The 14,233-nt window shown below is 39.1% G+C and overlaps 1 protein-coding gene across 1 annotated transcript in view; it reads right to left on the reverse strand.

Annotated features, from left to right (window-relative positions):
* Positions 1-800: 800 nt before the first annotated feature.
* SEMA5A (semaphorin 5A) overlaps positions 801-14,233 on the reverse strand; it is a 214,324-nt gene continuing 200,891 nt past the window's right edge. Inside the window, exons 17-21 of the mRNA XM_086468949.1 lie at positions 13,311-13,481; positions 7,839-7,994; positions 4,697-4,744; positions 2,318-2,529; positions 801-920 (exon numbers count right to left, since the gene is read on the reverse strand). Coding sequence (XP_086325075.1) covers positions 801-920; positions 2,318-2,529; positions 4,697-4,744; positions 7,839-7,994; positions 13,311-13,481 — 707 coding nt within the window. The remainder of the gene's footprint in view (positions 921-2,317; positions 2,530-4,696; positions 4,745-7,838; positions 7,995-13,310; positions 13,482-14,233) is intronic.

Raw genomic sequence — 14,233 nt, forward strand, 5'->3', positions numbered from 1 at the left:
TCCTCCCTCAGCCCCCCTGTGGGACATACCCTTCCACAGCCTCCCAAAAATTAAACCGAACTAGATGAAGGTTTTACGTGACTGTGCTTGGCACACAACTGGAAACCACTGACCCTGTAGCTTTCTGGGTTAATTACAAGATCACAACCCTTGGTACGGCATTAGTCTCTGCACTCTGAACAGCTGAACTGCAGCTGGAACAATTTACAGCCCAGGAAGATCAGCCTACAGAACCCAGACAGAGCTGCTGCAGAGCATTGCTAAACCACCACGTATCTTCTTGCCATTGTTCCCAGCACCCTGTGAGCTCTTTTTCCTGGTGTGAGCTTCAGGAAACCGCACAGAAGGCTCCATTGCTAACAGCAGAGCTCCCTTTTCAAACCTCGTGGAAATAAAAGACAACGCCTAAAAAGAAAATTAGATTTGTACTCCTGGCGCAGCTTTAAGGGTTAACATTATTTTCTTTTTAAAGCTCAGGAATTACTTAAGTCACTTGTTAGAGAAATCTGACTGGAAGTCTATGGAACTGAGTGAAGTGATGCAATCCTCATAAATGGTCCAGCGACACAGAGGGGCTATAGATGCAGCCAACACTGAAGGCCAACCTTGCACTCTGCAAAGAAAACATCATGTCACAAACGGGTGTTTTGGGCTTTTGGCAGCAATGGGACATCGATGGCTTGGATCGTGCTTGAAATGTCTTTGAACTTCATCTCTGAAGCCTCAATCACATGAGCAGTCAAGTAGCACAGGCCTTGGGGACTGGGAAGTTACAGGAGGCCAGAAAATACACAAGCCCATTAGTACTCATCATAATTATTGAAATCTGTAAAATAGGTATTAGAATAAGTCTTTGCAGTAAGATGTGGATTGAAGTATTTGTTTCTCTCCTCCAGAATCAGGTTGTTTTTGTTAAATGCCTGGGGGGAAAAAAAAAGAAAGAGATAAGAAAATGGGAATGAGAAAGACAGAAAAAAGGTATCCAGTAGGTGCTCTTTCATGAAGGCAATTTTTGTGGCAAATATCTGTGTATAGTAAGTCAGTCAAAAATGCATTGAGAAATACCTGCACATTTACTAAAACTTGTACTTGTATATATCTGCTTACATATTAACATTCCTACAAAAAGCAATGCTGCTCAATAAAGCAAAGCCAGGCACTTTTCCCCCAATAATATAAAACTAATTCTATGCTTAAAAATACTTTTTAATCATACATGTTCAGTTTTCCTATTAGAATGATTCACTCATCATCTTTTTACAGAATAAGAGTTATTTTCTCTTTACTACATTAATTCCTTGATTTTCAAATGCAATATGTAGAAGAAATGTCTGAAGGTCTTAAGAGTGTAAATCCAGATTTTTTAACAGATATGGGTATTTCAAGTATGAACTCTCAAAGTTTTGATTTTTTTTTTTGTTTTGTTTCTGTAGCCATCCAGAGAGATGATTAGTGGAATTTGGAAAAGCTTTAATTAGGTACATATTCCTGCACTGATTACAAAAATCTAGACTTTTCTTGCAGCTTTAAATGAAATTCTTTAAAATGTCTTTAATTAGAATGAAAAATGCAGACATTAAAAACTAGATTATCCAGGTAGGATTTAAGAAAAATCCTCATTTACAAAAAGCTTTGCAGCAGCGTGAATAAACTATGTCATCTGAAGATACTAAACCAGGTATTTTCAGAATGCTCATCCTTCCTTAATTCAGTGGATCTGGAAAGCAGAGCTACTCTAAAAGGTCGTAAAAAGAAAATAGCTGTTTGGGAACAATGATCATCTGATATAGATATCTGCTGGACTCTCAGCTAATGTAAATCTGTACTACCCACTTACAGAATATTTTGGGTATGAACACTATCTGAGAGTCTGATCCTGTATAAAGACATAGTGAGGGAAGATGAACAGTGTCCTTGACACCGTATCATTGGAGGCAGGGGATTATCTTCAATGTATGTCATGATGACTGTTAATGGCCCTATTTACATCTTGAACAAGCCACTAGGGAACATGATTAGGAATAAAACCCCACAAAACAAAACTTGAGTGGCCTGTTTTTTTCCAGGAAAGGCTGCTCCTGTATAAATTACACATACACACACAAAATTTCACTTCCTGTGTAATAGGGATTGACAAAGGAAAGGATCTGTAATTACAATACCTCAAGTGAAATCTGTTTTTGTCATTAATAATCAGCACGATTTGAGTCCAAATGCCACTGCAGAAAACTAGCAAGTAGAATTCTTTTGATACAGCAGAACTGTTGTCTAGGACCATATACATTGTGCATTATAGAGCTCCCAACCCACTTCTCACCTTGATGGCTTCTACAGAATCATATTTGTCCAGTTTGTTGATATGGTTGGTAATGCTGGTATTTAGAGGAGCTGGTGACACGGGATGGATGACAGTTGCATCATGTGACTGTTGTTGATATCGTTGGCAATAAGTGTAAACAAGCAGGGTAAGAAGGCAACCAAGTATTGAGCTACTTAATCCCACTGCGATCATGTGAAACATGTTGAACTCTGCAAAGTGGAGAGCAGAAGTCAAACTTGCATTTAAGAAAGTAGTAATAAAAGGTTAAGCTTGAGGAAAAATGTAGACAAGTACTTGATTCAAATAAAGGAATTTTCATGTGTTTCCAGAAACATCTCAATTGCAATGGTTTATCCCTACAGTAGCAAATGCATTGTACTTCCCTGAAGGGATCATTATAACAATCTTAGAGACCAATACATACCTGTGATGCTTAAACAAGTTCAGAACCCAAATAACAGATGAATTAATTGCATTTTATATGTTTGAATAGTTCAGTAAAATTTTTCTTCAAACTGTGTAACAAAGCCTTGTTATATATAAATCATGTATGTAATGTACATACACAGCTTTTTTTCAGTGACTACATTATCACCTCCTTTGTTGTTCTAGTTCTTTCTCTTACACATAGTGACTTGTGGCAGAACTAACAAAATCCTGATATATTTGAATCACAATCCTGCTTTCCTGAAAATGTTTTCCATATTCCCTTTATTTGGTGTATCCCACTGGAAGCAGTGGCACATATTTTTTCAGTCCACTGCTTTGATTCTTGCTGGGTCTCACTGTTTCTGTATCTTTGATATATGGTCAATATTTTCCCTTGTCCAGCCTTCATAATTTTTTCTATATGTAAGGAGGGAAGGCAGGGGTGAGGAAGAAATAGTAGTGTTTTAGGGGGAAATAGGAAGGGGGGAGGGAGAGGGAGACTCCTTAAAGCTCAGTGTGCCTTTAACCAGAGCAGCCAGAGAAAGCAGAGTCAACAACTCAGAACCCAGCACTCTCCTGTCTGCTCTGCCCTTCAAAGATACTTTGAGATCAGACAATGGGAAACCCTCTCCACCTATGCAAAGATTAAAACTGAGAGGAAGATCATCGCTGCATGAAACTGTAGAAGAGAATCTAAAGCACAATCATTCCTTGATGTTACTGAACAGAGATATCAGGTCTGATGTGGCACCACTAGGATTAGCTTGAAACAAACAATTTACACTGCTTTTCATTGTTATTTCAAACTGGAGCTGTGCATTTTGACTAGGAAATCAGTATCAGTGAGAAGCTCATGTTAGACATTAAATCTCATCACTAGTGAAAATTTGCTATGAAGGACATATGAAGGATTTTAAACCAAAAGAATGGCAGTAGTTTGAAAAATGTCTGTTAGACCTGTTTCACTGCCCACTGGGTATTTTGCAAATGCCTAGGGTAGGACCTTTACATTCCTACTGGGCATTTAGAAACACAAACTAATATTTAGGTGACTAGGTTGACTGCCCCAATATATAAATTATCACTGAAATAGCCTTATGCACTTTCATGAGAGTTTCCCACTGTTGCAGAACTTGGCAAAATGTTTTCAGAGTACCACTGATAATTAGTTAAAAAATCAAATCGCATTATCCTGGCTCCCATAACAAGTTACCACGCACACTAGTACCCTTGCATAACCCCTGTGTTTTCATTGTCCCTTATTACGTTAAAAATGCAGCTTATCTGTGCATGAATGAATACTAGAACTGGTCAGAGCTATTACCATGACGACACAGACTAAGCGTGATAGCTCAGCACAAAAAAATGGTCATTTTTCCTTTTTCTTCTTATTGTTTAGGGTTTTTTAAACAGTTTTCTCTTTCAAGATTTGTTTTGCTAGCATCAGGACTCTCTGGAATGGCACTTTTTTTGTCAGTTTTTAGATTTGTCTTTGGCAGCAAAGCTAAAAATGAGTCTCAGGTACAGTCTGATCTATTAAATGGGTTGACATCCTGGCTTTCTGCTGTTTATTTGGGGTCCCAAAGAGGTTTGTGAAATTATCCTGAAAAAGGTGGAGCAACTTTACAAATTTTGACCTACTGATAACTAGCTTATAATAAGAATTTTTGAGACAAGGGTGACTGCTGTACTGAAAAAGAAGAAAATACAAACATCCAGTAATACATGTTCTTGTCTCAAGGGTCATCAATGGCAGATGGATATTTAATGAGAAATCCTGTAGTAACTATATTTCTTTTCCTGTACAAGTAATAAAAAACAAATAATGAGAATGCCGCATTTAGAAGGTAGACTAAAATTAAGAGGGTGCAAAAGGTGAAACAAAAGCAAAAAATGGGGAAATCAACATTCCATCATTTAATACACATCTAGATCTGAAAAGCTTACCGCCACATCGTTTTTCTTCTACGCTGCTGGATCGTGCCACTGATATTTCTAGAAAAATAAATAAAACATTTATGCCAAGGAGTATAATATTACAGAGAACTACTAGTTTGATTAACACAGCAAGGATTTAAAAATTCATTCTACTACATTCACTCCAAATCCAAAGTAAAAAAATATTCTGACTATGCGGTAGAATTAACAAAAAGGTCCCATGACATCTTCAGGTTTCTTAGTTTCCCAAGCAAAAGCAGGATAATATTTTTAATTTTTGCACCAAAACATCTCTGGAATTAAAAAGATGAAGTGCACATGAAAACATTTTTTGAGGAGTTTAAGCATGTTGAGAAAGCATTGATTTTCTGAATAGTAAAATCGAGAGTTTAATTATCACATGTTCAAATGTGCTCATTACTTCTAGAAGTCACATCTAGCACTAATGTGAAAAGATGGAGTTTACAAATCTTGAAAAAAGATGACTGCAAATTTCATGGGTCTCAGTTGTAAACTAATAAAGTGTAGTTCCAGCCTGCATCCTTACCATTTTGACTTTGGAAACATTCTGCATAAATACTGAATAAAATCTGTTCTCAATCAATTTTTCCCACTCTTTACTTCAGAACCATGGCTTCTGTGAAGGGAAGTCCTGCCTTACAAATCTCTTGAACCTCTCTGAAAGGGTCAATGATGATGTGGTTATGGGTGGGGTAACTGACACAGTCCACCTGGATTTCAAAAAAGCTTTTAAGTTCATTGTTAAGCGAACAAGATGAGGGAAAAGATAGAAAGCAAGGTAGTACTGTATGCCTAGTTCTTAATGGAGGAAGGTTACCACTTCTGCAGGGACCTAGCCTTTTCAGCAAAGAGCTAGAAAAGCAGAAGGCAAATGTGGTTTTGAAGTTTACTGATGATACAAAGTTAAGGAAGCATGGACAAAGGCATGCTGTGAAAAGCTGCACAAGGGCCTTACAAAACTAAGCAATAGAATAATGAATGAAACATAATGTAGATCAGTGTAAAGCGATATATACAGCAGAAAGCAATCCTAGCTTCACATATGAAATGATGGGCTGTGAGCTGACTATTACTACTCATGAGTGAGACCAGGGGGTTATGACAAATTGTTCCATGAAAATATCAGCTTAGTGTTCAGAAGCAATCAAAAAGGCAAACCAAACGCTAGGTACTACCAAGAAAGCAACAGTGAATAGGACAGGGTATCAGCACTATGGCACTTTACAAATCTGTGTTACCCACACCATGAGCACTGCATTCATCTCTGGATTTCTCATCCAAGGACGTCTCTAGTAGAACTAAGAAACAGACCAGAGAAGGGCATCAATGATGGCCATGGCTATGCAACAGCTTCTGTATGAGGAACTGACAGAGTTGGCTCTCCACTTCACTGCGCAAAAGATGATCCACATGCAGCTACTGCTAAAGGGATCACAATTTTTTACCTTTCTGCACATGCTAAATCAATACTAACTATTTTCAAAATGAGAACATACCAGACCTGACAGAACAGCCCTCTCACAGAGAGTTAAAGGCTGAGCGCATACTTTGTCTGGCTGAGACCGTTAAGCCACAATCCGAACAAAAAGCCAAAACAAATGTACCAGAAAACCATAAAGCTCTGCAAGGTAATGTCGGTAAGGACTAGCTCTGGAAACGCAGCAGCAGCAATGACAAGGAGTCATTTCTGCAGTCTGCCAGAATCACTCTACATACTGTTTGTAAAGGAACAGAGCTAAGGTAAGCAGGAGGCGGCAGACACAGCATGAGGGTGGACAAGCCTAGCTGAGGAAGGGAGGGAGGTGGACTAGAAAAAGCAAGCGAGGCTGGGAGGGAGGAAGGGAGGGAGAGAGAAAACTCTTGAGTTGGAGGACCTGGGGGAGTGAAAGAGAGATGAACAACCCCAAGAAAGCAAGCTAGTTTGCCTAAGGTGAGCATAATGGGCATGACCTTATCTGCTGTGATATGGGTAATTTGCGGAGGAGTGGCAAACAAACCAGAAGGGTGAGAGAAGAGGAGGCTCATTTCAAACTCTGAAAATGCCTACTTTCCCAAACAAGATGTAGAGCTTATATTGGATTAAGCAGGGGATTCACAGGATGCGAGTATTAATGGAGCTCTTTCAAAACCCTGAGAAAAAGGGGAAAACACAATGTGTGAGTTTTTGCTTTTACACTGACATTTTTAACATTCGTTTTGGAGGAAAAAATGGTATTTAGGAGTTAAAGCATTATGCACCATCCATGAAAATAGTGTTTAAATTTGATTTCTTTGTTATATTGTACTATGCTGTACTGCATAGACACAGAAATAAAGGTTGCTGCACAGAGTAAACATAATTACATTTCAAATCATACATTAAAATGTAAATTTATCTGTCTGTGAATAGACCACTAGCTTTTTTAATGTACACAGGCGGAAGAATTACTATTAACAGCAATGCAATGTGGCCACCCATACTGTAGTGTGGATTTAAATTACTGCTGTGATTTATAAAAAAAAAAAAAAAAGTAATGGATTTTGACAAATGCTATTAAGTTTTGACAAATGCTATAGAATAATACATGACGTGACTATCCATCAGGTACTTAGCGGTCATGGGGGAGATAAGGACCTGAGGCACAGTTAACAGTATTTACCTTTCTAATATGCAGTTACTAATTCAAGGGACTCTGTGAAATGATTTCCAGATTGACTACCATAGCATCCACTTTTGTATATGCAAACAATAAAACCTAGAGGAATGTTTCTTTAACAACCCCAAAGTCTCAAAACCACTTAAATTAAAGTAAAAAGCAAACTATTTCTCCTAGCTGTCTGTAGTCATCTCTGCACCCTGCTACCAAGTAGGATGGGAGGGACCTACAGAATGCTGTGACAGTGACTAACCAAAGCCCGAGGCAGTGACAGTAAGCATGGCTCCACAGCACTCAGTGACATGAGGCAGATTTCCATGAAGACGCCAGATCTAGCAACATCGGCTCTACATAGGAGACCGACAGGCTTTGGCTGACAAAAGGAAAGTTCTGTTCCAGCTCTCAACACTGCACAGTGCAGCCTGGGACAGTACTACACCTTGTTCTTGAAATGTTGAGAGTTTTCACTAATCCGTCAAGCAGGCTCATCTCACCTGGTATAAAGTTGGAGTCCACAGCACAGGCTCGGCTCTCCGTGGTGTTGCCCGTGCACTGGCTGCCCACTGGAAACAAAATGATGCACTGACGAACACGGAACTGGAAGCCAGACGAGTCGCAGTCGGACCACTCAGACCACTCGGACCAGCTGTCTGCAACAGGCAGAGGGGGACACACGCACAGACCCTGCAATTAAATGCTTCAAGTACGCCGAGTGAGAGAGAAATAGCCCGTATTTCTGAATTACAGCAGAAGGCCTCATCCCCAGCTACCACCAACTAGCAGAGAACAGCTCTTTCATTACAATGAAACAAAGGCAGTCCAGCTTTGGCAAAAGTATCTGAAATGTAGAATGTGGTGGTAAATTTGTCGCAGATGTATTATAGCTCTGGCTTCTGCCACAGCCTTCGTGTGGGGAAGTGAGAAGCTGGAGGGATTCTGCAGTAGCGACTGAGAGAGTGATTGCTGTGGAGTTAATTCCAGCCTAGGTTGTTAGGGTGGAAAATGACACCGTCTTTTTTTTATGTACCTGACAAATAGCAATGAGAGCTATAAATGTATGTATTCCAGGACTGAAACAAGATGTTTATTTAACCACAAAAATAGTAGTCTTGCAGATACTTTTTTTTTTTTTTTTTTTTGCTTTTGTTATTTCAGGTCCATTTCTTTTCTGTAGATAGAAGAGACCTCATCAAGTATTCTCACCTCCTCTTCCCCATTGGGCTCATTATCAACTTCTATTGTTTCTCTATATTTCTTCCTCTGCCTATGTAGTTTTGATTAAGACATTTTTGTTTCATGCCCGTATGATCTTAGAATACTTCCTTTAAATGAAATGAATTTATCTCATTCCCATGAGGTGCTGTGAGTTCACTGAGCTCAGCTTTCTTACAAATCAAGCACAAGTCTTGCCTTCATAGGAGTCTTCTGAGTTTGGCAAGTATTGTAAAGACAGAACTCCATTCAACTTTCTTCTTTCTTCTGTCAGCTTTCCCACTGAGATAGGTTTTATGGTTTTGACATGGAATAAACAGTCCTACTATCCCAAACCAAGTTTGTTTCTACTTCAAAATTTTAACTGATTTTATACCATATGAAGCAAATTTACAATTTTTGTTTTGCTTTAAAAAAAAAAGTATATATTAACCTAATTTTGTTTCAAGTTCGATTGAATTAAAATTTGTGAATAATTTTGAAAATTCATGAAGCTTTTCTACACTTTTTGTGAATCTGGTGGAAAGCCAGTCGTCTTACACTGTTTTGGGGACTTTTCAATACATTATATAAATCCAGTATACAAGGTTCACATTTACTCATTACTTTCCCCTTGGCCATAGAGGAAAATGTTAAAACTCTCTTTTATATAAAATTTAACAGATTCCAGCAGGAATATTTGGGGTTGCAGTATCAAAAAACGTCAAGCGACAGATGCTTTCCATGACAGTGTTGGACATTCACTTACTAACCAACAGCATGGTAAAAAGATATGGATGGAGCAGACTGACATAAGTTTAGCACAGAAAATCTCAGGCAGTGGTCCTCAAACCATTTCAAGACAGTAGGAGGGTGCTGGTTAGAAACAACAGCAATCAGTCCTAGCAGTCCGTGGTTCAGATGCACACCATTACCTGTAGAGTTGTTCATAAAACAGATCTACTCAGCAGCTCAGGTAAGAACCTGGATATTGATATTTATGAACAATTAGCAACTGTCTGGATGGGGCGTCCTTTGAACAACAGGGCAAATACCTTGACCCAAGCAGCTGGTGTCAAACAGTAGGATCTTGTTATTGTGAGGAGCAAGAATACTCAGCTCTGTCCTTTGGCTCTTCTGTTTCCTAGGAGAGGTCCTGGGAGGGCCTCGTTTGCAGCGTGGGTAGTAGGAGCATGGAGGCAGATGACATAATGTAGTTGGATCCTAATTCAGGGGGGTAGGAGAGCTGAGGTGGGAGTCAAGCAAGCGGGCAGGCTTCTTCCTCCTTATATAATGTGGCACATCCAGGAGCTGCTGTTGTCGCTGCCAGTGTCAGCTGCTGGACCTAAGTAAACTAAGTACATGGATCCTTACCTTAAATATTCATTAACAGTAAAGGCCTGCTCATTCAAGTTTAAAGGAATGCTGCTCATTACAAATCTTAGCCCAGTTCTCATCGGTGTCAGAAAGCATGCCTAAGCCAGAGCCAATACTCTCACCCAGTCCTGGTACAATTGGGACAGATGCAGCAGCTGACAAAATGCTTGTAAGTATCCTAAGTGCACCTTGTTGGCTGCTGCACTCTGCAGCCCCATCTTTCCAATGTGCTTTTGGCCCACCAGGTTCCTTGCTGAAAGGGCTGCATCCTGTGATAAAATAGGAACCTCAGAGCATGCATAGATCATGCTGCATCACATACTGGTGACTGGGCAAGGCTACTGTTTCAGCCTGGCCTTTAAGAGTCCTATAAAAGGCACCATGTGCATTAGGACCTTCCCAATATGCAACACAGGGCTTGTCCCTGCCATCTTGAGTCCCACAGTGCAGCCTAGGCACTACAGCACAGGTAGTCAGTGGGTCTGGTGCCATGCTGATCAGCTCCATCTGGCAGACAGAATCGCAGAAGAGGAGGAAGGGGACATCAGCGCAAGTGTGAGAGGGGTGGACATCCCTGCAATGGTGGATCCTGGTACCAAACCTGTGTTTTGAGGAGTGCCACTGTTGGGAGCTCAGAGAGTCACACAGAAGTAAGGCACCCAAGACTGGCAGATGTACCATTTCAAATCAACACACCTGCCCTTTGTAGAGCCAAATCATGGAGATGCTGAACCCGTAGATCTTGCATGAAATTCTACTGACTGTTATCCCACTTCATCCTTTTGATTTCTTTATCTTCAAAGTATCTGGGGCTCTCTTGCACCTCAGGCAGGTTCCTCTCAACTTGCTCCTCAGTTCTTTGCAAAAGCCATAAGAATGGAAAAGAGATGGTGGACTGGAGAAGCATTTAATCTGGAACTCTTTTTCACCTCTAACACAGTAAAGCTTACTCAGATGTCATGTCTTCTTCCTACAGAGTCTTGCCTGGCCTTTGAAGCCAGGTTAAGTCCAAGCAGTTCCTGAAAGATTCCTTGATGAAGAAGGCACCTCAGAAAGATCAGGCCACCAGTCCATAAGATTATAAATGTCTTTCACATAGAACTACACCATCATTTCTAAATGCTCAACTGCTTTATGCATTATTTGTATGTGTGAGTTAGCAATTCAAGGACAGAATATATTTTCCCCTCTTACAGCAGCAGTAAATAATTTAGGTATAAAATACTGGTTTATTCAGTACATTACAGACATGATTGCAACTGATTACACTTACTGATAAGCAGCCTATAAACCACTAATGATTAATAGTGCAGCTCTTCTATTCATATTAATGCAATTGTATTTGGATAAATTAAAAAAAAACAAACACAGTGATACAGCTTTTAAAATGAAAGATGGGAAAAACTGATTTATATTGCAGACACAAGTCTGTTACTTTCTTTTAAGTGCGTACTTGCATACTTTCAGTTGGACTGGCCATTAACCCTCCATACCCTCAAGAAATCCTTAGTATCAGGATTCCAGAAATTTTAGATTTTTGCTAGTTTGTTTGGCCAAAAAAAAGGAGAGCACTATTGCAAATGCCAAGAAATCTTTGCTCTTTTCACAACTTAACAAATGTTACAAATACTTTCCATTTTTGCATACGCATTTTCTGTGTTGATTGGTTGTTCTTAGTTTCCAAGTGTCACTACTATTCCCTTCCTATATTAAATATGTCACTCAAGCACTGAATGTCATGAATGGTACTTCCAGATCTGCACAAGGAAGAACCATTGGCCACATGATCCTCACCACAAGAAAATGGCCGCAGGGATGCAGGAGTCTGTCCAAACTTGACATGTATAGCACTGCAGTTATTTTTGTCCCGTACCAATGTGAAATAAGAGCAGTAAAAAAAAGTTTTGAAATCTACATTGCAAAAATGAGGCAAGGGCCATTCTCACAGCTAGTTGATGTGCTGTTTCAAAAACCCATGGCAAATTTTCAGTGAGATTGAAATATTAATAAAACATCACAGAAAGTGAGAAATACATCTAATCCTCTGAAATTTTATTGCTTTATAAAGTTTTTCACTTTCTTGAACTAAAATGAAACCAACCTCCCCCTTCTCCATCCCCCCATCTACTCCAAAATTTAGGTTACAAGCAGGTCAAAGTAAGATGAAAAGATTATTTATAAATGTTTGCAAACTGTCATTTCTAGAAAAATGGTGGTAGAAAATAAATGCACAACAAGAGAAATTGCTACGATACTAGCACAATGAACGCGCCAGTTCTGACCTTTTAGAGATGCCTTAAGGATCCCAAGGCAGCTATGTAACTTCTACACACAAATGTATACTATTTGTCTTGAAAAATCTAATCATCAACCGATTTCTGTGTTTGGGTTTTTTAAAAATACAATACAGAGTGTTTCATCTGCTTTAATTTTGACAAAGTAAGTACTTTTACTCTGCTGCAAGACATGCAGTGCCTAGAAAAGGAAATTAACTTAAATTGTAGTTCAGCACAGGTAATAGGATACATAAATTCAAATGCATGGGGCTTATGCCTTCATGTGCACAGTCTCATCAAGCAGAAAACTTTTGCTATGAAGTCTAGGAGCTCTAAGTGAAGCAAGTAATGCAATGTGGCATCAGAGCTGTTTATTTCCTTTTGCTGTTGCCTGCAATCCATTAATCAGCAATAAATGAAAACAAATTTTCCCACTGGCTTTTCACTAATGATTTTATCTGGTTTTATGTGGTTTTACTCTCTACTTCTCACTTAAATTTCATGAAAAAAAATAGTTACCTTTAATAGGGGTCAAAAGGCAGAGTCAAAGTTACAGGAAACGTCACAATGCATAATTATACACAACTAGCAGGAGTGCTGAGACATTTCATTTACTAAGTACTCCACAACCTTAGTGAAGTCTCTGCTCCTTAACATCCGAAGTTGAAGAAGGTATTTTACAAAAAATGTTAAGGTTTGCTCTGTGTTTTATATGAAAACAGGGCAAATATTACCTACTTGAAGGACTATCGATTTGCTTGCTGTGAACATTCAGTGTTATAACAAATGCAATTATTTGTGATAGTGTTATTAAAAGACTCCCAGATCACTTGCATGAACCATTTCATATATTATACAATTTTAGTTTAACCAGACCCAGAACCTGCTAACTCAAATTTTAATTTTTAAAAGGCAAGGGGGAGGGTGGTGTCCTGTAGGTTATGTCCTGCTATTACTTGATTTACTGTGATTGTAGCATTGTAAGAGCTGATTGCGCACTTAACAAGGGAGGTAAATTATTTTCTCCTAAATAATAGATCAAGGAGCATTATGTTGCCTATCTGTGAATGCCTTATTCTGTGGCACGTAAATAACAAAGCTGTATGGCCTGATTTGCCATACCTGGACACGGCTGTGTGTTGCAGAGCGCTTCTTCAGTGTGCAGTCCAAGGCAGATATCTCCTCCATATGCTGGTGCTGGGTTTGTGCAGGAGCGGGTTCTCATGTAATGCCCTCCTCCACAAGTTGCTGAGCACTTTGACCAAGATGACCAACAAGACCAGCCTCCATCCACTAAAAAGACACAAAATATCATATTCTTCCAAGTTAATGTGTGACATGACATTATCCAACCTATCTTTCTCATATCCTGTGGATCTAGTTCATGGCCTACTGAAATTATTGGACATTTGTAGGTGCCACTGAACATAGGCCCACAAATTTAATCTTACCACAACACAATATATTATTTTAAAAGCCCCTGGTACACTGGGAAGCCTAGCAAAGTTAGTCAACCAGATAAGACGCTTTCAGTGTGTACCATAATATCTTTAAAGCCAAAACTCTTTTTCTTTTCCTTTTCTTTTCTCACTTGTGAGGAAATAAAATACCAAAGCTTGTTTAGCAGAAGTATGATAAGCTCAAAGTATTTTTTATTAATAAAATAAAACTTAGCCCAATAATGTCAACAGAGAGATGGAGGAATTCAGGGGTTTTTTTGCAACCCAGATGAGACTGCCTTAACCCTACAACCCATTTAATTTGATCTAACACAGCTGTAGGGTTTGATGAGCCAATATAATGTTACAGTCCTAAGCAACTGTAGCATAGATGCCAGCAGCAGAACAACGGCAGTAGTTCAAAAAAGAACAGATAAATACAAAAAGGAGTTGCCACTTAAAAGTTTCAGACACAGCTTGTTGAAGAATAAATATTTTATTTTTCTTCCCCCATTAGTATTTACTAACTCAAGTACGTCAAACTGTTCTCCAGTTTGAGTTTTCCTCTGAAACGTAGGCTGGATTTCATGGGAGCCCCATTTGTCA

Source organism: Leptosomus discolor, chromosome 8 (assembly GCF_034619465.1).
Source record: "Leptosomus discolor isolate bLepDis1 chromosome 8, bLepDis1.hap2, whole genome shotgun sequence".
Taxonomy (NCBI): domain Eukaryota; kingdom Metazoa; phylum Chordata; class Aves; order Leptosomiformes; family Leptosomidae; genus Leptosomus; species Leptosomus discolor.